Consider the following 27,245-nt stretch of genomic DNA (forward strand, 5'->3'; position numbering starts at 1 on the left):
CTCTGGGGTGTTGAACATTTACGCTAAGAATAAAAAGGCTTAGAAACCACCCGTCAATACCTGAAGCCTCAATGGACCACGAGTGTCCCAAACACACAGAAGGCGTAACAGATCAATACAAACAACTCAATTAAGTTGAGCATGATGTGCAAAAGGGGTCTAAGGGACAGGGAGCAGTTGATTCTGTTTAAGGGACATCTTTAGCCCGCAGGTAAACTTCAATGACCTCACTGATCAATACCGCAGTACTCATGGGATAACCTGGGTTAACCTCGTCAGACCACCCAACACTACCTTCCGTCACTCGCACGTGTGGGAAATTTCACAGTTTGGTGCCTATAGAGTCAGCAGGGGGACGGCCTAATCATTTTTTACAGTGGATTAATTTGATCCACGTGTTATAGGATTGATGTATTAAAATTCTGCAGCTCTGAGAAATGAGTCAGCATAATGAGTGGAGAACGGTTCCTTTTGAAGTATTAAAATCAAATCAGTGTTTATTAGGGTGATGCACAGAGGCCTTTCAGATGTAAAGAGAAGCTGAGAAAAGATTTGAATGCAGATGACTAAACTATAACATTTCAGACACTGATTTTTATAATGGTTCAATAAAAAGAAACCATCTGAAGCAAATCAATATAAAGAAGACTAAGAACTCATCGTCTCCTACACTAGTCTCTCATTTTCTATAAAACAAAACATTCTTTTGGAAATCAATAAATTATATGAGAGAACGTATTAACAGTAAGTGTTATATTAAATGTAATATTTATGACCATATTTTCCAATTTTCATTACTTATGCACAAAACTAGTAAACTAAATGACACTGCTGATATTTATATGTATTTGTACTCCCTGCAGGAAAATATATATATATATATATATATATATATATATATATATATATATATATATATATATATATATATATATATATATATATATATATATATATATATATATATATATATATATATATATTTATTTATTTATTTATTTAAAACTTTTTTTTAATAAAATGAAAATATCTAGTTTAAATTTGTCAAAAGGAACTGTTTTTTTCTATTCTGTGCATGCATTTAGATGCATGATTACAATCACAATTTGAAAGCAATTTGATGCTTCAAAAGAAAGCATTAGCAATTGTATTGTTATCATGTAAATGGGTTTCAGTGGATAATTCTTCAAAATTTATTGGTAAAGAATCCATTTTAAAGATCTAGGAGCGAAATCTAAAGACCATGCTGCAAAAGCATTAAAGGCATGTCTGAATCCACTTTTGCTATATCATTAAGGATGAAAAAATACGCTTTGCACCCTAGGGCATGGTCTAACAGGGTTGTGCTCGTAAAGAGCAAGCCTCCTCCATTCAGCCTCTTTACTTTCTCTTTACTTTACTTTTACTCTTTAATTTACTTCTCTCCTTTACTTTCGTGGATAAGGAAACAGTGTACGTACTCCACTGAAGACATCCATTAGCCTACATATTTTATTTCATTTGTTAAGCACAAAGATTAAACTATTTCTAAATTCAGTTCTAATTTCCAGCAAACGAATAAATGAACAATAATAACGAAGTGTTTTATCCAAACACACATCCTATTCTTATGCCCTATATGGTGATGTATACATCTTCAAAACCAAACAAGTGGACAAATCTAAACTTGTTTTTATTCCAACAAATATAAATATGCATATAATAAATAACAACAACAACAACAACAACAACAACAACATTTTACAAATACAAATTGTCATGAATAAACTGAAAAAAGCCCGCCGACATAAAGAAAAAGTGTGAAGGTAGTGGTTTTTATATTTATGTGGAAAATATTTTAATCCTTTATATTTTTTTCATATGTAAAAATATTTGTGTTGCTCTACATCCTGTGTGTATTAAGCAATGTGTACGTGTTTTGAACCTGCATAGGTGCATAACTAATGGGCTCTGCACTGGACTTTAGACCAGCTTTCAGTTGGTCAGTGGCGCAGTCTATTTCAATTCCTAAAATTGGAATCGTGACAACAATGCACTTTAACACACCTCGTTTATAAACTGGAACATCTATGAGTCCACAAAGTGGCGCAAATACATTTGCTATTTAAACAACGTGGCACAAATTGTGAAAATGAGGGTTGTGCTGGTCTGCAAACAGCAACATATCGTGGCAAATACGTCTTGCGCCATATTGCGCAGGTGTGTGATAGGGCCCAAAGATTTTCTAAGCAAGTTATTTAATCATTAACTGAAAAGCAGCAAGGATGCCTCCCAAGGATGAAATCCTAGAACCACCCCTGACTTCCTGTTTGGTTCATTGTATTATAAATATTTAAAATCACTATGTTTATTACACAGCTCTCAAGAATACTTGAATCTGATTGGTCAGTCAAGACATTCTAAGTTGTGTTATACATGGGAGACATAGGAAATAGTTACCACCAGTTATTTTTCTGCAATTGGCTGGATGTACATGATTCCTCATTTAATAAATGATTTAAAAGCATTTTTATTGTTTGTATCTCCTCGAGCTTAATGGCCACGTACATGGACAGCACATTTTAGCTCTTAAGTGGTTATTTAAAATACTTTGAATGTGTTATATTTTGTTACAGACATACAGTGTCATCCTGCAACTGTTTTCAGAATATGAAATGTCCCAAACATTACTTTTAACAGTCTAAAAGGGGGGAAAACATGTTTTTACTCTGATAGTCAAAGCATGTTCAAAGAAATTTTCTGTTAAATATGCATTAAAAAAATGTCAGGTGTTTATGTAAATTATAAAAAATAACTTATAAAAAAGTGTTTATGTAAATTCAGACCACAAGTCCACATATATGGACATCATATTTTCTAAAAGTACATCATATCAAAAGATGATGAAAAGGTTTTTATTCTAATTAGGTTCCAATAAGCCCAAATAGCAAAGAGAAATAAAAAATGCATGTAAAAACAGCTTGGGCCTTAAGAATTTATTGTTAATAAATTAAACCTTATTGTAAAAAGTCTTCAAAAGCATGACTTTTGAATGTGTGTGTATGTTTGTGTGTGTTTGTGCGTGCGTGCGTGCGTGCGTGCGTGCGTGCGTGCGTGCGTGCGTGCGTGCGTGTGTGTGTGTTTGTCTGCATGCTGAGTGATTTGATGGAGCCAAGTCTGTTAGGTCTGTGAGCTGCTTTGTTTGCCTGCTGCAGGACTCTATTTACTTTGGCTGTGTTGTTTCTGCGGCTCTGCCCTCAGGCGTGATGCCCAGGCCACGGTTTGTTTACTTTGGTCGGAATTGGAGAAGCTCTGCTCACAACGCTCAAATTAAAAACCATGGCCCTGATGTCCTGAGGAGGACGATGATCAGATTTTTCCTGTTGTGTCAAACACGCAGACCAGTCACGCAAACTCAATAACAAACAGAGCCGGCGTTTGATGAGTATTTTAATGAGGACTGACACGATAAGTAAAGACAAATACTAAAATTAGCATTAACCTTGAGATGTTCAATCTGAGAATCTGAGGCCTGGTTTACAATTAAAACAGATGATATTTATATTTATTCTTTTTTTGCCTGGCAGAAATTCCCAAACTAGAGCCCAAGACCAAAGTTCTCCATCACCTTTGGCACATGGACGAATAAAAGTATGCTTTGTTTTAATTTTGTACCAGACTACAAAAAATTAAGTTATCACTCTTAGGTCACTCAAGATGTAGCTGATTTATTTTTTCGGTAAAACATTAAAGAAGATTTTGAGCTAAAACAAATGAATACCCTTGGTTCCTGACAATACTGTGAGGTTTAATGAAGCTTTAAGCCTTAGGTTTAATTAACCTTTAATACAAGGTGCCAGCAAATGGTCTGAAGCACTGGAGTACTTGTGCACTTACTTGATTCCAAAATCAGAACATTTCTTGTCCATCATTATGAAACATGAAGCTACAATTCCAGACTGTTGTAAGTAAACACACTGTTTACAGGATTTCTTTCATGTTCTCTGGCGGTTTGTTTTTATGTCTCAAACTGCTGGTATTCATCGACCACAGCTTCAGCTACAAATCTTCTTTTAATGTCGTACTAAAAAATATTCACCTGCAATTTTGAAAGATGTTAAATCTTTGAAAACATCTTACAAAACCAAGCCATGGGTTTAAATATGTCTTTTTCATACTGATGTACTGAATTTAACTGAAAAAACTAAATTTAAGGTAGCAGTAGGTGATAGTCTTTAGAAACATTTTTGTTGAGCTTGTTGAAAGTCTCTTCACATTCCAGTAGTAATGATTAAAGTAAATGATCTAAATGTATTTATGTATTTTTATATTCTGGGTAAGGCATAAGACCAAAAAAAAAAGTTCATACAATTAAAATTTGTCTGGCTATTAATTCCCATAATTCTGATGAGTAGCCCGTACTGTCTGTTAACAAATGTAGATTTGTACATCTGCCCACCCCATTCACGCAGATCCATCATTTGCGTGTGCATGTGCGCCTCAAACACATGCACACAAGAGAGTGACAGCAGTAAAAACAAATGCTGAATCAATTTTTTTTAAATCCTGAATCAATATTGGAGTGACTTTTGCACGCTGGAGAAACGATGACACCATGGCTGAAGTATTTCTGTTAGACAGGTAATGTTATGTTTTAATCTATTTTAGTCACGCACAGCTTATGTAGGTTTTGTTGTTTTACGAATGGGTTATATGCACAGAAGTGAAATCTTCCGGTGAAAGATTGATGTGACTATTATCAATTTCATAAGGGATGTTTTACAGCATTGATAATGTCGATTTTTATTTAGTTTAACAACAAAACATCAGTAAACCGCTATTCTACCTAGCCTGCTTTACAGAGCTGAAGTTGGTTTTATATTCACATCACATTGGTTTATTTTTTAAACAATGACAACCTATGACACGCTCCCTATAGTGTTCACCATGCTAGTTTGAATATTCAGTCTGAAATAGCATATAAGTGTGGCTTAGTAATGAGGGTAATTCATGCAGCCTTTTGGCCAACCACTAAGCGTACAGTAGTCGCTTTAGGACAAAGCATGTGAGAGAGTGAGACCAGCAAGTTTTACTTGCTACATAACAGAAAGTGTTTTAGATATAAAACAGATTTTTGTTTAGAATTGTAGTATTATAAAGTACTGTAAAGTTTTCTAACTGGCAAATGACATCTAGTGGGTTGTCTAGTTTCATCTTTAAGAAGCGTGTTTCTGTTTCAAAAGGCATGGCTTTGAACAGAAGAAGAGGGACTGTGTTTTCAAAGATGGTATGCTAACAGATAGCATTTTGGCAGATCACCTATTGCACTTTTAAAGTTCAAAACATTCAATAACAATGGTTGGATTTACTCTCACAACTTTCCTTCCTAATCTGCAATTGCCTCTCTGGCTCCACTGCTAACTGTACTACAAAAAAAATAATAATAATAATTTACTACTGTTTTGCTTCTTACACTTTACATACCTGAAACTTGCCTATAGCACTTATTCATTGTTGCTCTTATAGTTGTGTAAATTGCTTCCTTGTCCTCATTTGTAAGTCGCTTTGGATAAAGCCGTCTATTAAATGACTAAATATAAAATGTAAATTTAGGTAATTAGATAATTCAACTTAAAATACAGTTTGTTGCTTCGTGTTCTCAGGTGATGAAGTAGACCAGTAATATTCATCAACAAACTGCTCCTTAATGCTTTATTCAATCATTTATTTTCTTTACGGCTTAGTCCCGTTATTAAAAAAGGGGTTGCCACAGCGGAATGAACTGCTAACTTAAACAATTTTAGCTTATTCAGTTCACCTGTACCACATGTCCTCTGACTGTGGGAGAAGACCGGAACACCCGGAGGAAGCCCAGGCGAACACGAGGAGAACATGCAAACTCTACAGAGAAATGCCAATTGACCCATCCATGGCTCAAACCAGCATCTTTCTTGCTGTGAAATACTTCAACCAAACTAATTTTAGCTTTAGTTTCTGAAAAGTTGTGTACACAAAACAAATGCTTCCAAATGGTCAAAAATGCAATCCTTTACTACGTCTTCATTTTATTAAAACTACATCACGTGCAACCAAAAGTAACTTTGTTTTTCCAGCCAAATATTTTCAGTTGCAACCATATTTTTTTCTGCAAAATTTGCTTGAATTTAATGCTACAACAAACACATACTGATTTTGCTGTAAACCATAACTCCTCCTCACATTTTTAAAAAACATTTCTAAAACTTTCTTCAGAACTTCTGAGTCATAGACAGAGTCATTTTTAAGTTGAGCAAACTGATATATCATTACTTGCACAAAGAGCCCCACAGAAGCAACAGGTAGCCTGCATTTTCTAAGTAATAATCTGTGGGCTGTTATGCATCTAAAAATAGCCTCAGTCTGCATTTCCACCAAAAGATCATGATGATGAAGCCCTACTTTAATGACTTGGAAAATCTGCTGACACCCTGCACTCTGCACTCGCCACAGGATGAAAGAGGCTGTGGCAATTCTTCAGAAAAATGTACATGCACGTATGCACAAGCACACCAGCTCCTTCCTCTGTGAAGAGAAGGGCATACATCTCTGTCAGCTCGCTAAACACACCAAATCTCTCAAAACATTGGCATAAGTGCAGCTGGAGTTGCAGTCATTTCCATTTTTTCCACGAAAAGCACAGTATACATTAAAAGAGTCTCTCTAAAAACCTACTGGGAGTGAATGGCAGGGATGTAAAGTCCACAGATCTGCTGTTTGCGCTCGTTCACAGAGGCGAGACCTCCAGACTCAGAGCAGTCCTTGAGCAGAGAAGCAATTAAAGCTCTTAAAGTCGTAGCATTTCAAAGGGAACGTCACTGTAGGGGCCGCTAACAATCCAGCTGTCTCTTGCTTGTGTTCAAGAACTTGAAACTACATTTGACCTATTCCTCACCTTCAACAATCTGTATTTAGTCGTTAATGTTATATAAGAGGTTTTGGATATATTAGTGGCAACATTGGTAATAAGCACGGTGCGAATTATACATTGACGATCATTGGGATCACCTTTTCTTAGATAATATTAGTTTGTTTAGTGCATGCTTCAGTGAATCAAAGTTACGTATTTATTTAAATTACATCTAGCTTATTAATAAAAACAATTACGTTTTCAGCAATTTCGGGGATATTTACTGCATTCTGACTGTATTCTAATCCATAGTTAGCTTATTAAGGGTTTATTGTACCTCAAACTATACAAACTACAGTATGTGTCTATTCTACACAAAAAAGTGTATGTATGTATATATATTAGGGCTGCACAATATATCGTTTCAGCATCAATATCGCAATGTGCACATTTGCAATAGTCACATCGCAGAATATGCAATGTTGAGTCTGAAATAAAGTTGACCAGGAGCTACAGAACACATGTAATTTGTAGAGTCACCACTTAGTTTGACCATAATAGAGTGAAACATTATCATTTGCATGTGTTTATACAGCTTTTAACTGAGCATTTCAAGAGTTTTTAAAAAATGTGGGCACAAAAAAAATTGCAATATTGTAAAGTGCAATAAAGATTATTAGTAACTAATTATATGGAATTTAATTGAATTCAAACTGTAAACAAGATTATTTTACTAACTCCACTGGCAGACAATTTTGCTTGCTTTACAGAAAAACTCAATTTTCACTTATTTCTTCAGTAGGTGAAAACAAAACCATATTTTAACTTGAATCTTTTAGATATTTGGACTAGAAATGAGACAAAACAAAGTTTAAAAAAAAAGTATTTTAGCCCTGCGATTATTCAATTTCTGTACCTGAATACTTTTAGACTGCTCAGAAATTTGTCAAATAGACCTGTTAAAACTATCCAGTGAAACAGTTTTTATATTGCAATATATAATCGCAGAAAAACAAATGCAATATAAGATCTTTCCAATATCATCCAGCCCCTATATATATATATATATATATATATATATATATATATATATATATATATATATATATATATATATATAAAACGAGGGGAGTGACTAACAACAGAAGTTTGGATCCAAATGCAGGTTTAATCAGTGGTAAGGCAAGCAAATGTCAACACAGGTGCAAACAGGTATATGGATACAGTCCAGAATCGTAATCAGTAAACAGGCGAGAGGTCAAAAAGCAGGCGGCAGGCAGGGAGAACAAGAATACAAGGCTAGGTAAACCGCGGCGAAACAAGACAAGGAATAACATGTATAATGTTATCTACAGATTAACAAGACTCGGCAAAGTGAAAGAGTGAGTGTGTAGCTTAAATAGTGTGTGCAATCAGTCTCTGACAATCCTCAGGTGGTGTGAGTGTAATCAGTCTAGATAAGGAAGTACAGGTATGTGTGTCTGGGCGAAGTGCATGTATGAATATGTAGTCCAGAAATGGCGGAATCGTAGTCCATAAGTTATTGTGAGGGAGATCCAGCGATATATGGAGTTATGATAGCTGGAGATTGTGACATATATATATATATATATATATATATATATATATATATATATATATATATATATATATATATATATATATATATATATATATATATATATATATATATATATATGATAGTCAGATCCCCCTGTTAAAAGTATTTAATACAATTGACAATACTAATGGTTTCTTAATAATCATGCACTATACAATATCAAATAACAAAAGCACTGATAAAAAGTCAGAAAAGATCTGTCAATTTGATCAATAATAATTATTCTAAACTTCCCCCAGAGGACAGATTTTAAACACATCCGACAAACAGTATACATGCAGAAATCTTAAACTCTTTTTTTTCAATGGCTTTATAGAGCAGCTGTGCTCAAGGATGCAAGGAACAAGTTTCAATGGAGAGAAAGAAGACTAGTCTGAAAAAAGGACATTTAAACACAAAATAGTCTTGACAAACAGAAAAATGAAAAATGGCTAAATGATAACAGCTAAATGATGAAAGTAACTAAACTAACCAAGAAATAGTACTTAATTTCCTATGACACTTCTGCAATCATTTTTTTGACCTGTATGTCATTCCAAACCTATTAGAAATATGTTCATTATCAGAACATAAATGAAGATTGGGGCCTGTGTTGAAGGCGTATTCACCCAAAGTGTGAACTGATCAGTAAATAAATCTGCAAATTTATCCAAGACTCTAAAACAGACTGCTTTATAAATTGTACAGATTTTGTATTTAATATAACGTTTATTAATAAATTATACATTTCAAAGCTGTAAACCTTGTTATCTGATCAATGTTTCTTTAAGAATAAATGCTCACACTACATCTGTTCATCATGCAAAAATGATTAAACCTCTAAACTGATCTAGATTTATTTTTTTTTATCTCTTTACGATTGTTTTGAAGCCTTAGAACAAATCATCAGTCAAGAGACAGAAATCTCACAGACTTAAGTAAAGGTCTGTTAACGTCTTTTAAATGACATGCTATATCAGAACAACAGATGCACTGTCATTAAATACTTTCTTTGATATGTTTCATAAAAATAAAATTAAAATAAATAAAAAATAAACCCCAAGTAACAATATATCAACAACACAACAAAACTGCTCTCACTATAATCAACCAAACTGTCAGTGTGACATTAAAAGTGGAGTGATGTTTTTTTGTCACGTCACTTCCTTAATGTGTTGATTGGGTGTCAACGCACTCTTCTGTGTATGTTCTGTCACTGTGAAACCCACTAAACTTGAAAAACCCATTCCGCTTCTCGTCCTGGTACCTCATAATTTAGTCAAGCTAGACACACTGTACACACAATATTTTAGTTTTTACAAATGTAAGTGGACTGAATATAAAACAATTAAGTTGTCCCCCAAAAAAATCAAGAATTGTGTTGTTGAAGCTTATTTTAAATAAGTAGTTTGAACAAACAGCATTACATAATTTTTTGTGTAAGCAGTTTGAAAAGTGAAAGTACAAAAACACTTTCAACTGTCTGTTATCATTGTTTAAAAAAAGACTACAAGTAACAGCGAAGAAGAAAATATTAAAGTATTACAACCATCATCTCATTTCTGTGGTATCTAAATGTTCACAACAACATTCATCAGTTGTTTGTGATTCCTTGAAAAAGGATAAAGACTTCTTATTCACAATTAATATCCAATAAATACTCAGTAGTATTAACATTTGTCCACTTGATAATTGATTAAGCAGATTATTTTAAAGGGGGCAAGTAAACGATTATTTTACTAACCCCATTAGAGAAGTAACCCTAATAAAAGATAAATAACAATAAACAATGCACTTAAATTCACAGAACTAAGATACTGCAATAATAAATGTCGTCTAAGTGTAGTAAACTTGATAAGCATCGAGCACGCTTGCAACATTACAATGCAATTGCTCACAAAAAAAAAAAACAATAAGAGAAGAATTGTCACTCAGTGTAATGGAGTACATTGCTTCAGTTATATTGTTTTGAGTAACTTGGGAAGAAACACAGAACAGATTCACTGCTTTTGTCATTTAAAAAGTCATCATGCTGCATGTGTTAGGAAATTTGAGAGGTGGCAGCTTAACTATGACACTGCCTGCTAATGAGTAATATGAGTAATAAATCAGTTTGTTAAATGGTTAATTGACCCAGAAATGAAAGTTATTATATTATTTAAAAACCCCCAAGACTTTCACTCACCTTCAGAACACAAATTAAAAGAATTTAGATGAAATCAGAGCGCTCCCTCATCCTCCATAGACGGCAAAGTGTCAGTAGATTGTGCATACCACATAGAAGATACATATAAATAAATGTGATATGCGCAATATACTGACATTGTGCATTAAGCATAGTGCGGTGATGTGTACCCCTCTGGACATCCACACTTGACTTCCATTATTTGAAGCAAAGCACAGGCGTATGAGGCGAGACTTGATAACGTGCCTTATACTGATACTGAGAAGAAGAAAAAAAAGTTGAATCACTCAACATTTTTGTTTCATGTGCGCACAAAATATTCTTGTAGCTTGAAAGAATATTCCATTTGAATCACTGAAGGCATATGGTCTTTGTTTTAAGAATATGTTTTGTGTATATATTTTTTTGGACTTTGTCAGACTCGAAACTGAGGGGTGAAAAAATTCTCACAATTCACCAAAAAAAATCTTAACTTGTCTTGTGAAAATTAACTAATGTCTCAGGAGTTTGGAATAAAGATAAGGATTTAATAACTCATTTTGGGGTGAATTAACACTTTAAAAGTGACATTTTGCCCTCAGATTAATGCAAAGTCGGTTATCAAGCTCCAAAACAAATTTAATATCATACTAAACATTATTAAGTGTTTTAATGTCCTAGATGTTGAGGAAACAATGATAACATTTTACATTTACATTTCATTTTCATTTACATTTTCATTTTACATTAACAAATTAACAAATTAACTGCAGTGTGATATGCTACAGCCATATTACCCTGCAGCCCAAGACCGGTTACACACTGAAGCTAAGCAGGGCTGAGCCTGGTCAGTACCTGGATGGGAGACCACTAGGGAACACTAGGTTGCTGTTGGAAGTGGTGTTAGTGAGGCCAGCAGGGGGCGCTTAACCTGTGGTCTGTGTGAGTCCTAATGCCCCAGTGAAAGTGAAGGGGACACTACACTGTCAGTGGGCGCCGTCTTTCGGATGAGACGTTAAACCGAGGTCCTGACTCTCTGTGTTCATTTAAAATCCCATGGCACTTCTCATGAAAGAGCAGGGGTGTAACCCCGTTGTCCTGGCAAAAGTCCCTCTATCGGCCCTTACGATCATGGCCTCACAATCACCCCATCCACCAAATTGACTCTATCAATGTTTCTCCACTTCACCAATAGCTGGTGTGTGGTGAGCGCACTGGCGCCGTTGTCCTGTGGCTGCCGTCGCATCATCCAAGTGGATGCTGCACATTGGTGGTGGTGTGGAGAGACCCCCCCCCCTCATGATTGTAAAGTGCTTTGGATGTATGGCCATACACAATAAATACACATTGCATTACATTTACATTACATTACATTAAATAAACCTTAGAAATATCTTAATGTGTTCTCAGACACAAGCAATTTAAAGTGTAAAGACTTCAGCACTCTTCAAATCTTAGATTTCATTTTAGTGTAAAACTCCATTGCTCTGCCTTCGCACTCATTCACCTGAGTGACTATACGTCAGCAGCCTGTTATTTCCTGTGAAACTACGCAAGTAAATCCATAAATTCACACTTCTAAAGACTCTGTCTCTGCATGGTGCTCTCATGTCAAACACACACACACACACACACACACACACACACACACACACACACACACAAGCATAGTCACACACACACACACACACACACACACACACACACACACACACACACACAAGCATAGTTCCTGCACTCAAAAGAGGGAACAAAGCACCAACAAAGACACGAGCTGCTCTTCAGACTTTGAGTATAGATATAAGAACAGAACTGAAGGCGCTCAAATGAGAGAAGTGCAGCAGATGAAGCCATGGGGAGTGTTGATTGCAGAATTATTTTCACAGCACAAGCTGAGAAGACAAGCACAATTCTTTTCACCCTCCGTTCTCTCTCTTCATCGCATTCATGGTCTTTCTTCAATGACAGTTTTTGCTTGCCACCTCTCAAACCTTGTCGTTCTCTTTCTCAGCTTTTTCATCAAGAATCTTGATGACAATCCCAAGGTCGTAGGGTTTGATTCTCAATACCAGGATGTACACATTTGGACCATTCAAAAACAGCTAGATAAATGTTTGTGTGCTCTACAACAGCTAGCACACAAGAATGAAGCTGAAGACATCTTGAGAAGCTTTTAAAAGTTGTACTTCTTTAACCTTTACGCTGCATTTTAAAGACTGAGTGCTCACAGCATGACGAGCCAAGAAACACTGCGAAATGCATCACAGCAGTCAAAGGTGTCTGTCTGATGCATGTCATCTTAGAAATGTAGGCCAAAACATGTAAAACAGGGAGACATGTTGGAATAATTGAAGATGCATGTCGACAGCTTTTGTTAACAACAAATAATAAAAGAAAACAAACCAAAAACAGGTTGAAACAATGAGGCTAAAATAACCAACTGAACATACTTAATTTCATATTATATCTACTAAGTATTGAATGAACAATTCAACACATTCTTGCTAATTGAAATATTAAGAATCATGTGTGTGAACAAAATTTTAATTGAATTTAATGTAATTTAATTAATTAAAATAAAATACGTTGAAGTAACTTTCTAGGATTACCACAAATATATAATAACTAGCAATGATTAAAAAATAAAAAATAATAAATTAAATTAAATTAAATTAAATTAAATTAAATTAAATTAAATTAAATTAAATTAAATTAAAATTTATTGGCATGAAAATAACTTTTTGGGCTTTTAAAAGGCAACTAAAATTACTGAAATTATAATAAATTACAAATATTAAATAATCATAACAATGTTGGGGTAATGCGTTATAAGTAACACACGTTACATAATAATATTACTTTTCCATAGTAATGAGTAAAGTAACGCATTACTTTAAAAAAAAAGTAATATTATTTGAGTTATTATTTAAAAAATGTAATGCAAGTTACTTTTTAGCTTGCTTAATTGGTCTTTAAAAAATATATTGCAAAATAAAAATGACCTTAGATTGAATTACACACTTAATGAAAGAGTGTGCTGTGAGGCAACAGACAGTCGGCTCGCACTCATCATAATCATCATCAGGTCTCTTTTTCACAGCAGATGAGTCAGTGTACTGTATTAGTAACTGAATAGCTCAGATTATTGATTTTTTTTTGGAGTCAGGTGGATTATCCAGTATATAAGAAATAAAGTGGAGTGTTGCTACGCGTAGATTATGTGTAGAAAAAACTGCAAGTAACACATCTAAAAAACAAATAAAAAAAAAAAACTGGATGCAAAGCTCTACACCCGCAGTCTACCTCCAGCTAAACAACAAATGATTGACATCAGTTCACATTCTACAGGTAAAACAATTTATTCCAAATAACTAAAAAAAAAAAAAAAAAGGTTATTGCTTTTATTGTTGAGAAAATGCAGGCACTGTCCACTGTAGAGGTGACTACGTTTTGTAATATAGTAAGATTTCTTCTCTTTTGGGAAACAATTTAAACATTTGTTAAGAACAAATGAAGAAATTTATTCAATGTAAAAAACTCAAAGACTTATTTTAATTAAGGGATTTTTTATCGTCTTACTGTTTATTTTGTTATTAAACATTTTAAAGGTTAAAAATCTGTTTTTGCCTTAATTTGAATTATTTCATGTTTGTACTCTTAGGCTTTATTGCAGTCTTTATCTCAATGGACAGTGAATTTACTTAACTAATAACACAAAACGTACAAAAGCAGCAAACACATTACTTCACATGCTTTCATTAATCTTACACAGCATGTATAGCTCTGGGCTCAGAAAGTTCTCAAATTATAAATTTAATCTTACATTATTTAAAGGTAAATGAAGGAGTAGGTTATATAGGTAGTTGTTAAATGCAGGGCTTAAAAAAGGTGAAAAAAATCAACGCAATCTCACGGCAATTCATAACTTTTTGATTTAGTGCCTAATTCGTATAAATTCGTTTGATCTAATTCGTACAATTTAGTACGATTTGCTCATCACCCAATGATGGTTGGGTTAAGGGTAGGGGTAGGGGTGGGGTTAGTTGCCACGCCTCTTTTTTTAAAATCGTACATTTTCGTAAAACTTAACTCAGTTAGCCACTAAACTAACAAAACGTAAAATACTTAGGTTTCCTCGTGAAATCAGGCTGGAAAAACACATGCAAGTTCTGGAAGAGATCAAACCTCAGCCAGGTAAGGAAAAGTAACGCAAAAGTAACTAAAAAGTAATAAAATGAATTACTTTAAAAAGTAACTATTGCAATTAGTTACTATTGGGGGAATAACTCAATAATGTAATGCACCACTTTCAAAGGTAACTTTCCGCAGCCCTGATCATAAATGCTAATAAAAATTGAAAATATAAACTGTAAGCTACTTCTCAACATTCAGTACAAACAAATGGCATGCAAATAACTACTAACAGCATTCTGCCCAATGCGCGTCAAATAAAAACAACAATCACAACCCTAACAATCCCTCCTCTTTGTCAACAACTGTCCTGTTCTTCAGAACGGTGTGAGTGCCTTTAAGGACTGGCTGCTCTCAGGGATGTTTGCTTCTCCGTGAGCTGAAATATTGATCATTTCCTAGACGGCCGGAGAGCCACATATATAATTGAAATGAATCTCTGGGCTTGTGTCAGAACAGCTGGAAGAGTTAAAAGGGGTATTGAAACATCCGCGAGCCTCTTATAGCCAGAGAACATGAATCACATTGAAAGAGGGAGATCCGTGGACTTTACCGTCCAGCCTATTGAACGCTCTGAAAGCCGAGATAAAGCACCTGACAGAGGGAAACCGGTCTGACCCAGAGGAACCAATGCTACATCACACCACACATTTCCAATCGCTTTTCCCTCTCAACTAATTACAGGATTTAATGAACTCTTGGCTATCCATAAAGGGCTTCTCATTTGGAGTCCAGACTGTGGGCACAGCAGACTAAATAAGCTCTAATAAGAGCTAAAAGTTCTCTACAGGGTGCAGTGGCATGTCATAAAATGTTGTGCTAATTGGGTGAAGAGAAATGTCACCGTACAGCTTCTGAGATCAATTAAGTATGAATTAGGGTTTTAACCTTGTCTAGAGGTTTTAAGGGCAAAGGTGTTTTGAGATCTGGACTAGAGTATTGACTCACAAAGCAACAAGAATCATAGCTATAACGATAACAACAACAAAGTGAGTATACAGTTGAAGTCAGAATTATTAGCCCCTCCCTTTTTTTTTTTCAAGTATTTCCCAAGTGTTGAACAGAGCAAGGAAATGTTCACAGTATGTCTGATAATTTTTTTTTTCTTCTGGAGAAAGTCTTATTTGTTTTATTTCAGTTAGAAAAAAAAGCATTTTTAAATTTTTTAAAAAAACATTTAAACCTTAAACATATTAGCTATTTTTAAGTCTACAGAACAAACCATTGTTATACAATAACTTGCCTAATTACCCTAACCCGCCTAGGTAACCTAATTAGTTAAGCCCTTAAATGTCACTTTAAGCTGTGTAGAAGTGTCTTGAAATATATCTAGTCAAATATTATATATCGTCATCATGGCAAAGATAAAATAATTCAGTTATTAGAAATGAGTTATTAAAACTATCATGTTTAGAAATGTGCTGAAAAAATATTTTCTCCATAAAACAGAAATTGGGGGAAAAAATAAACAGGAGGGCTAATAATTCTGGGGGGCTAATAATTCTGTCTTTAACTGTATATATAAAAGAATAGTGAAATCCACGTGACAACTGTAATGACTATGGCGCAAAGACTTTATATTGCTCTGCTTTAACTGTCTTTATGTTCTTTTTAAATAATATTTGGTAATTTATTCACCTTAGCCCAATATATTTATATATTATATATTTGTTTTACAAATAAAAAACAAAAAAATGAATAAAATGTATATACAAATTATCTATTACTTTTAATTTTAAATGAAAAGAAATTACTGGGCTTAAGTTTAAAAAAAGACTTTCGCTATTTTTTTGTAAAGTTTTTTTGAAAATGTTGTTATTTAAAATAAATATAATTGTTATTCATTTATTTATTCATTCATTTTCTGGTGGGCTTAGTCCCTTTATTAATCCGGGGTCGCCACAGCGAAATGAACTGGCAACTTATCCAGCAAGGTTTTACGCAGCGGATGACCTTCCAGCCGCAACTCATCTTTGGGAAACATCCACACACACACACACACACATTCACACACACACTCATACACTACGGAAAATTTAGCCTACACAATTAACCTTTACCGCTAGTCTTTGGACTGTGGGGGAAACCGGAGCACCCGGAGGAAACCCCCGCGAACGCAGGGAGAACATGCAAACTCCACACAGAAATGCCAACTGACCCAGCCGAGGCTCGAACCAGCGACCTTCTTGCTGTGAGGCTACAGTACTACCTACTGCGCCACTATGTCACCATAAAGGATTTATAGGTTAACATTTTAACTTCTTATGCATCAAATATGCGCTACAAACTTTTTTTGATTGAAACATGTTGAATTCTGCATTATTTGCAATGTTTCCAAATTGCATTTAGACATTTTTTTACCATTTTTTTTTTATCTGTGTTATGCATTATTTTTTGTAAAGCTGCTTCTGTCCATGACATGTTCACACCTAAATGGTTATTTAAGGGATTATATGCAGCATCTTTCATTTATTCTCTTAGGTAAGATGTGATCTCCACTTAGAAATCATAATGTGCTTTATGCATTACAAAGCTTAAAGCATCAGAATCGGTACTCGGCCGATAACCATTACAAGGAATTGGTATTTGGTATTGGCTGTAAAAATCCTGATCGGAGCATCCATAATTGCAAATATTTATATTCATTTAGTTTTAGGTTTAATGTATTACAATAATCTAGGTGTAAAAAAAATTAAAATAAATAAAAAAATTCACACTAAAACAATACTATAAAACACAGACTTCATTGTTTTTTATGCAAGACATTTCTTATTCTTCCTTTTAATTTTGATTAAAAAACAATTACTGAAAGTTATCAGTTACCTTGAGAAGCAAGAATACATAAGCATGATATTTTGCAAGTTTCAGTAATGAGAAAAAATTATTTAATTATTTCTAAAATTACTCATATATTTATCATTGCAGTTATGAGACATACAGGAGATAAAATAATCACAAGGCTTAAAATCTTAATGGAATTACAATGATCCTTTGTTTTCATACAAAACACAAATCCTTATTCTGTATTTTAATTGGGCGTGAAAAAAAACATTTTTACAACACTGAAAAAGGGAATTAAAAAGAACATAACTGTATCCACAATATAATACGTGTTACACATTTTTTTTATGTTCCACTAATGAGAATTAGATTATTTATTCATTTAGCTATTTATTTACCGCATTCCAATAATTTAAGCACAAAATGTGTTTAATCGTGCTGAACTTAATATCACATAGCAATAAAAATATAATTGTACTAATAGTAGTCATTTCATTTTCTTCACGCCACATAATTTCTTATTTTTCCTTTTGAATTCAAATCCTTTGTAATATTTATCCATCAACATATGGGCTTTGTAGTGTGCACAGCTCCTTGTTGACACTGCCTTGTACACCTTTGCCTGTCTTTTTTTTTTTCACTTTGTCCGTCATCGAGCCAGTGTGGAGAGACAGTTTAACGTCACACAGGGGGAGTCAATGGAAAAGTCAGACTCTTCGGAACCAGAGCACAGCCCAATCACACTGACTCTCAACTGTGTGCCTGCACTGCCCTCTACAGGCTACAGAGCTTCACGGTGGCATTAGGAACAATCCACAGCCTCCAGAAACAACCTGTGATTTACAGAGAGTTTTTGACTCCCTAAGATGTATTAGTAATGAAAACATTAGGAATTTTTACAGCCGATATAGATTCTGATGCTTCAATCTTTATAATGCATGAAGCACATTTTCTCTTAAAATATGATACTTAAGTGAAGTTTTCTCCTTACCTAAAAGAATAAATTAAGGTTGTTGCATAAAATCCCTTAAACATATCTGACCATTTAGTTGTGGACATCTCAAACAATTTAGGTGTGGACATGTCATGGTCAGAAGCAGCTTTACAGAAAGTAATAGATAAAACTATTTTTTTAATGTTAAGAAAATTACAAATAATGCAATTTGTAAACATTGCAGAGAAGATTGCTTCAACATGTCTCAATGAAGAAAAAGTTTGGAGTGCATATCTGATGCATAAGAAGTTTAAATGCACACCTATAATTTTTTTTCCCAGCCAGGCTTTAGTGAACTTGCAACATTGTCAAAAACACATGAGATTGGTTGTTAAAATCAGCAAGTATCAAATCATAAAATGTGATTATCGGCCGACACCAATCTCTGGCCGATCAGAGCATCCCTAGAAAACATTAAATTAGATGCGATCAAAAATGTGATCCTTCCAGAAACTATACATCATCTAATACCATATGGCTAGGGGTGACTGATGATAAATTAGATTTAAGAAAGTATCCCACAAAATTTAAAATTTGCTGTTTGCAATAGCTCCCACTCAGGTCATCAAAGATAAAGATGAGTTCTTTATTTAGTAGAACATAAAAGATTATTTTTTTAGCTGAAACAGTGATCCTTGGTAATCCATGGTAAAAGTAGAGTTATAGACATTTTCATTCATTCATTCATTCTCTATTTCAGAGGTCACCACAACAGAATTAACCGGCAACTATTCAGCATATGTTTTACACAGCAGATACCCTTCCAGATGCAACCCAGTGCTTGGAAACACCCATACACATTCATTCACACACAAACACAAAACACACACACACACACACACAACATCCAATTTAGTTTATCCAATTCGCTTATAGCACATGTCTTTGGACTGTAGGGGAAACCGGAGTACCCCAGAAGAAACCCTTGCAAACACAGGAAAAAACTGCCAATTGGTCCAGCCTGTTCGCTATGAAGACATTTCGAGAGTGAAAAAAACATATAAAAGGCAAAACCAAATTAATGACAATACATACTTCATTTTGCATCAGGAACCTGCTCGGGACCATTAAAATGATTACTGCATAACCAAACATTTTGTTTCATAAATAGGGGTGGGTGTTGTTTGGGTTTTTAATATACCAGAGCTATAGTGATACTTTTAAAATTACGCCAGTACTTAAGAACAAATTGTTTTAAAAAAAAAAAATTTAATTAAAAAAAGATGAAAACCCACAAATTTATGCTGGGTGACATCAAAACAATAGCCTTTTTGGGAAAAAAAGTTCTCAATTAATCAATACAATGTTTTAAAAGTAAAAATGTACATTTAAAAAAGTTAAAGTACATAAAAAAGTACATACAAAATGTAGATAAATTTTTCATATTAAAACAACATTTATCTCCTATTTAATAACAGCTATTAACTTTCATTTTAAGAAACAGTTTAAGCTACAAATATTTTATGGCTTAGTTTAGTATGCCCCAGTCTAGTCTAGTTTAGTTTAGTTTTTATGGTCTACAAAAGAAAGGAAAAGTGACCTACATCTTGAATTTCCTGAGGGTAAGTAAATTAGCTGCAAGGTTTAATTTAGAATTATCCAATTAATCTAACAAACCACTTCCTTTTCAGACCTAAATCAACATAGGCATTCAGATTTATGTTACTGAAACTGAAGGCCACTGATCAAATGAGATTTATCGATTGCTACATCTCCACACAAACACAGGCTTTGTCATAACAGCCCTCTATTAGAGTTGGGCCAGAGGGAGAGCCTCACTTAAATTCTATCTTCACTCCTCTATAATCACTCCCTCTGTTTTGAGTCTTTCTCCGCGGCTCATATTAAAACAGATCCATCATGTCTGACAGACCTTATGTGATCTCAGGGTCCCTCCTCTGTGCTTCCGCTGCTCTTGGGGTTTCAGACATTTTATTCGACTTCAACACTGACATGGTGGAAATTAGCACATTACAATTCCATAAACAAGAACCTCTCATTCCGTGTTCGACAGCAGAAAATGAATTAGCCAGGCTAATTAGCGAATCACATTGGGGTTCAAGCAAGATCAAAAATTAACTCTCGCCAAGCACAGAACGCAGGTGGCATTTGGCTTTGGGAAGTAAATAATCAAGTTACTTGCTATTGCATGAGGAGCTACAACATAACTGACACGAGTAAGGCAAATGATTTATAACAAATTGTATAATAAATAAAACACTGCTATGACTAATATTAATATTGATCTTCTTCAAGTAACGGGGCGTCATGGTGGCGCAGTGGGTAGCACGATCCCCTCACAGCAAGAAGGTTGCTGGTTCGAGCCCCGGCTGGGTCAGTTGGCAGTTCTGTGTGGAGTTTGCATGTTCTTCCTTTGTTCATATGGGTTTCCTCCGGGTGCTCCGGTTTCCCACACAAGTCTAAAGACTTGCATTAACACACATGCAAAACAGCCAATTTAGCTTATTCAATTCACCTGTAGCGCATGAGTGTATAGGTGTTTCCCATCTGCTGCGTAAAACATATGTTGGATAAGTTGGCGGTTCGACTGTGGCGACCCCAGATTAATAAAGAGACTAAGCTGAAAAGAAACTGAATGAATGAATGAATGAATGAATGAATGAATGAATGAATGAATGAATGAATGAATGAATGATCATCTTCTAGTAATGTTTTGAACACATTCTCTACACATCCAAGGATGCATATAATTGCCCAAGTGCACTGTAAACAGTGCAGGGTTGAACATAATTCATTCATGTTGTCCCAACACAAATATATTCAGTTAACATAACTAATTTAAATAGATTAAACAAAGCACTTAAGTTTTCCTAAAAAAATGATAATAATAAAAAAATTCACCAGAATTGTTTTGTTTTAGCTAAGTAGTTTGAACAAGCAGCAGAATTAATTTATGTATGCAGTAAAAACAGGAATGTTTTATTAAACTATGGAAATCTATGGAAAATCTTAATTTGTTTTACTTTCCTCAGGTCTGGAAAATAAAAATAAAATGCTAAAACCCATGAAAAAAATCATGGGCGTTTGTACTAAATGTATGTTTTATATATTATGTTCTGAAACATTGCACTGGTTAAAGCATTTTCACATAGTAATCTGAATGATTCACCAGTGAATCCCTCTGAAAATAAAGGATTTTCAAAAAACTGGGAAAGTCATTAAAATTCATGTATCCATAAACATAGGAACCCTAAATGTCTTCTTTTTAATAATACTAATATAAAACACAGTTTAATGGTGGGTCAGTTCTCTCAATTCACTTGCCACAGGCAGCTGTGGCAAAAAAACAAAAAAACAAAGGAATGTAATTGTGAACCAATGATTAGACAACAAAAAACAAGTGGTTTAAATGAAGGCAAGAGGGAATGCAATATGCAGAGCCACACAGCTGTTTGGGGAGAAATGGCAACATGTAATAAAACAGAAATGCGCAGTGGGAAGCTGGAAATGGAGCGTGCAGTAGACATTAACCACGGTCTCCGACTCAAGAGTGGACATTTTCAAGAACTTTTATCTCCACTCTGTGAATCTAAGAGCCTATAAATGGGAGATTTAAGTGAATTACACTGATGCCAGGCATGCAGACAGAAATGTGTGTGTCTGTGTGTGGTTTTTTGGACAGCTGGACAGTAAATTCGCACCTTCAGATGGCCCTTTATTGTGCTTGCTAAGAGAGGCCAGAACACGTCTATCATCTCCAATAAACTCAGCTGGGTTCAGTCTGTGTGCTGCCAGCACTGCTATTTCAAACTAGAGAGTTTTAACACAAACTTGTGCTGTAGCAAAGATTACAAAAAAAAAACAGTCTGTCCTTATAATGTGCACTGCACTCAGGGTCAGGGTGACTGCTATCATCACAGCAAATAAATAAATAAAAATACACAGTTCCACAATTGCAAGCACTTCCACAAATAGTGCCTAAAACCAGACGCATTTAAACATTTGATTCAGCTTTGTGATTTTTTCAGTGGCTGTTTCTGAGGTTATATAAACCAGAACTGTAGGTGGCAACAAGTGACTGTCATAAATTGTTCTGAATCTAAAGTGTCTTAAGGTCGGCACAGTGGCTCAGTGATTAGCACTGTCGCCTCACAGCAAGAAGGTCACTGGTTCAAGTGGAGTTTGCATGTTCTCCCTGTGTTCTTGTGGATCACCTCCAGTTAGTCCAGTTTACCCCACAGTCCAAAGACGTGGTGTAGGTGAATTGGAGAAACAAAACAAAAAATTGGCCATGGTGTATGAGTGTGTGTGTTAAGTCTGATTTTTACTTCGCATCGAATGATCAACGTGACCCATGGCGCATGCAATGCACATCGCCATGCATTTATATTTCTGCGCCCTGTTTGTGTTGCTCTGCAATAGTACTTTAACGCTAGCTGGCAGTAGATTTTTATTTTTCCTCTGTGTCGAGTTTCTTCAGGGGTGTTTTATTTTTTCTGAACGCTACCTTAAATGTACAAGTGGCTCAAACTGGCTTATTTTGGGGTGGGAATCGGTGGACGTGCAACAACTTTAATCATAAGATAAACACAATACAACAGTTTCCATCTAGAGCTCCTTCACAGGACTCGACACTTGTAAACACTCACGCCATTGGCTCGCAGTGGCTCTCACCTCCGCCCACACTTTTCAGTGCTACTAAGCTGACCAATCACAGAGCTTGCGCTACACATCGTGGCGATGTGTAGTTAAATTTTTAGAGAGGTGCACGTTAGCATTACAGACGGCCATAGCGAGGGCGATGCGACCATGCGTGGGCTGTGCCGGAGCATACGTGTGCACTTGATGCAGAAGTATAAATCAGCCTTTAATGCAAGTGTGTATGGATGTTTCCCAGTGCTGGGTTGCAGATGAAACACCATCCTCTGCTTAAAACATATGCTGGATAAGTTGCCGGTTCATTTCACTGTAATTCAGAAATTAACAAATGATTCCATGTGACGACAACAACAATGACGACAAATGATTCCTGTGTGCGAAATCACTTTCTTGGGTGAAAATTTATATTTGAGTTGAATTTTACAGTCTGAAGCAGTGGTGACCGAACTTGTTCCTGGAGGACCGGTGTCCTGCAGAGTTTGACTACAAGCCTAATCAAACACACCTGAACAAGCTAACCAAGGTCTTGCAAGGTATAATTGAAACTTCAAAAGTTGGAGCTAAACTCTGCTGGAACACTGGCCCTCCAGGGACGAGATTGGTGACCCCTGGTCTGAAGGAACACAGTAGACAGGCTGATTGTAAATGCATATTGATTCTCTGCCAACAGGAGGCACTTATGGAACTTCAAATGTAGTGGTTTTCCTGGTAATAGCTGTTATCTAAGCTGCTTTCAAATGTTTTTTAATCAGGCATTCATCAGTAATAGTGCATCTAAAATTGCCAGTATAAGAAAAATTTGAAGTACTTAAAAAACAAAATGCGAGAAGTACCATGATGACTTGCAACGAGGTTTTGAAGTGCGCATCCAATGGACACTAAACTATCCCATAAAAGCCAGGCAAATTAAATTTCTGAATGGGAGTGAAACAATGCAACTGACGCAGGTAAGTTATTTGATAATTATAAATGGTGGATGTAGTACATTAAAATACCATTTAATACTACTCATATTCACACTATATAAAATGTACTTCACTAAATTTGAGTACTAAGTGCAAAATCAAATAAATGAGTAGTGTGCAATTTCAGATGCAGCATACATGAAAATGACATTGAAACTGTACTTAAAACTTTCTGTTTGTCAAAGACTCATTCATGTTAAAAACCCCTATGTCGCAATTTGATTTTGCAGGGCTCATGTTTCTTCAACAAAGTCAAAGCCTTTGGAAAATCTACAATTCAATGTAACTGAAACACTTATGCATCCATATTTATTTGCATCCTTACATAGCAAGCTAAAATAGTACGTGAGCGAAGTAGCATTTCTGAATTCCTAACTGTTTATAAAAACAGTGCAGTGAAAAGTACTTAGTTGATGTATTAATTCTGTTGAGAATACATCCACTGTACTATCCTTTAGTCTGTGCTTTTTTCTGTCAAATCAAACAAAACTTCAGTAAATAATATATGAAAAAGTTCAAACCTATCAAATTTTGAACAGCAGTATGGATCAAGTGCACGCATACAGATCATCACTTCCTCTTTCTTTACTACTAGTTATAGCATTAAACAAAAATAAATGAACAAGGTATGTTGGACAATACAGAGCAGCTAACTGAAAACGAATCATGCCTCCTAATCATCTCCCAATCAGGATTTTAACCACAAAAATATATGAATAATATGGTTTGTAAACAATAATGTTACACTTGTAATTTTACACTTGTAAAAACTGTCATTTTATGTTTACTTAAAGAGATAGTTAACCAACAGGGTTCTACAGGCTTCATTAAGTCAAATTTAAGACCTTTTTAAGAACATTTTGAATAAAATGTAAGACTTACACATGGCCGAACAGTAAACACTAAGGACTTTTTCTAATGGCCCAGTTAAAACATCAAAAAGCCATTAAAAACAAATGTTATTGTAAAGAAGATAATAAATTAAACCATGTGTTTATAAATAGAAAATACAGTTATTAAATTACATTTAATATATAAGATATATTATATAAGAGTTAATAAATAAACTTTTGTCAAAAGTTTTATTGAGATGAAATGAGCTACCCGATAAGGTAGCTTTACATGAAAATAGAAAAAATAAAGTGGTTTAAAATTGATTTAAGACCTACAAAACAATACTTTCCTGAATTTAAGACATTAAGATGTAATTAAGACCACACGGATACCCTGAATCAAATAAAATTTACAATTTACTCGCCATTTAATTATTCCAAACCCATATGAGTCCTTTTTCTGTTAAACATAGATAGAAGATATTTTTAAATGGTGAGAAATGTGTAACCCTTGACTTCCATAGTATAACATGGAAGTCAATGGTTACAGGTTTCCAACATTTTTCAAAATAACTTATTTTGTGTTTAACAGATTCAGAAAATAATCTCAAGCATGTTTGAGACAAGTGAAGGTCGAGTAAATGATGACAGGATTTTCGGTCTGGGTGAACTATCACTTTAACCTGTTAGTGGGGTCTTCATTATTTTTAAATATATAATACACTTTTTAAATAATGTTTGTTTGTTGTTGTTTTTCACATTTATTGCAGGAAATTGCAAGAACTTCTAAACTGCTCCATCACAAAAAAAAACTTTTTGTTTGTCCCTGAATTTGAGACTTACTGATCCTTTACCCTGAAAATATCCTCTCTACAAAAACAAAATTGACACCAAGATAGGAAAGCAGTTTCCCCCACAGCAATCATACAGGGAATCATGTCTGGCAGAGCTTTACTGCACAGATATACAGCTACTGTAATTCTGCAGTCTATTCAAGTTTTCATTTTGAGCAGTTTAACCCCACTACAGGGAATAGGGCCTGAAGGTTAGGGAACTTCTGCATGAACTGCACCCTTAGCCAGGTGCTGCATCATGAAATAACACTAAATATCATGAGCCAGTGTGAAATGAGTCATTGTACCTCATTGAAGAGCACTCGATAGCTCTGACCCGGTGAGCCACTGACAGAGTGTGAGCCGCTCTTCCATGTGCGCCCGAAGAAGTGCTGGTGACCTGAGTCAAACAAGGTCACCCGCAGCTGATACTGAAGTGATGGCGGAGACTCAGACTGTTGTCATGCCAACCACAGGAAGAGATAAAAAAAAAAAAGAGGAAACAATAAATTTAGTTTCTGTGGCCTAAAAATAAATATTAGGGGAAAAATACAAATATATGACCTCATACATTCACATATTAATTAGGCTAGATAAAAAGCCCACATTTAAATTTAAACTATAGGCTATTGTTACAGTATATAATGTAAAAGAATATGGGGAAGATGTTTGCTAAATTAAGCAAAATCCCTAAGTGTAAAGTAATAAATAATGAATACATCACAAAGCAAATAGGTTAAAACTAAATAATATGTGGCTAAATACATTTTGACAAAAAACAAGACAGAGCAGGAGTGGGAACCTTTTTCAGCAAATAGTCATTTCTTTTTTTTCTTTTTTCTTTTTTTGGTAAATACATTTTTTAAAGAGCCATTGATGTTTACTACTAGAAACTACAGATTAGGCATGGGAAAATTAATTTGTTTTGCATATCTCGGTTTAGAGAAGTCAAATTTTTAAAACCGCCAAAATTTTCTGTTATACCTATGGTATATGTAAGACTGTTTTAAATTGTAAAGAAATCTGTGTTTGACAGAAGTCAATGATTGATTATAATTATTTAGCCGGACATGTTTACTGCTCCAAAATATTTTAAATGCTTCTCATAATAAAATACATTGTGTTGAAAGGGAAAAAAAGTTTTTGTTTTTACCCAGACATTTAAAAAGGCTATATTTTAGAGCAGTAATCATAATAGTGTAAAACCTGGAAACCATGATATTTTTATCCAAAGTAATCATATCATATAACAAACTTTTACTACATTATATTAATAAACTAATTAAGATGAATAAATAATATATTGCATTGAGCATATATATAAATAATAATATATAAATAATATAATTAATTGTGGTCTCATGATGTGCTTTTAAAAAGGCAAAGCATTACATAATAT

The 27,245-nt window shown here is 34.6% G+C and overlaps 1 protein-coding gene across 9 annotated transcripts in view; it reads right to left on the reverse strand.

The window, feature by feature from the left end:
• nphp4 (nephronophthisis 4) overlaps nucleotides 1-27,245 on the reverse strand; it is a 296,460-nt gene that overhangs the window by 268,537 nt on the left and 678 nt on the right. For all 9 annotated transcript variants that reach the window (XR_012384296.1, XM_073910322.1, XM_068223140.2 and 6 more), the window contains exon 2: nucleotides 26,155-26,301. Coding sequence is in view for 8 of the 9 variants with exons in the window: in XM_073910322.1 (XP_073766423.1) it covers nucleotides 26,155-26,301 (147 nt within the window). In the remaining variant the exon portion in view is untranslated. The remainder of the gene's footprint in view (nucleotides 1-26,154; nucleotides 26,302-27,245) is intronic.

This window comes from Danio rerio, chromosome 8 (genome assembly GCF_049306965.1).
Source record: "Danio rerio strain Tuebingen ecotype United States chromosome 8, GRCz12tu, whole genome shotgun sequence".
NCBI lineage: Eukaryota > Metazoa > Chordata > Actinopteri > Cypriniformes > Danionidae > Danio > Danio rerio.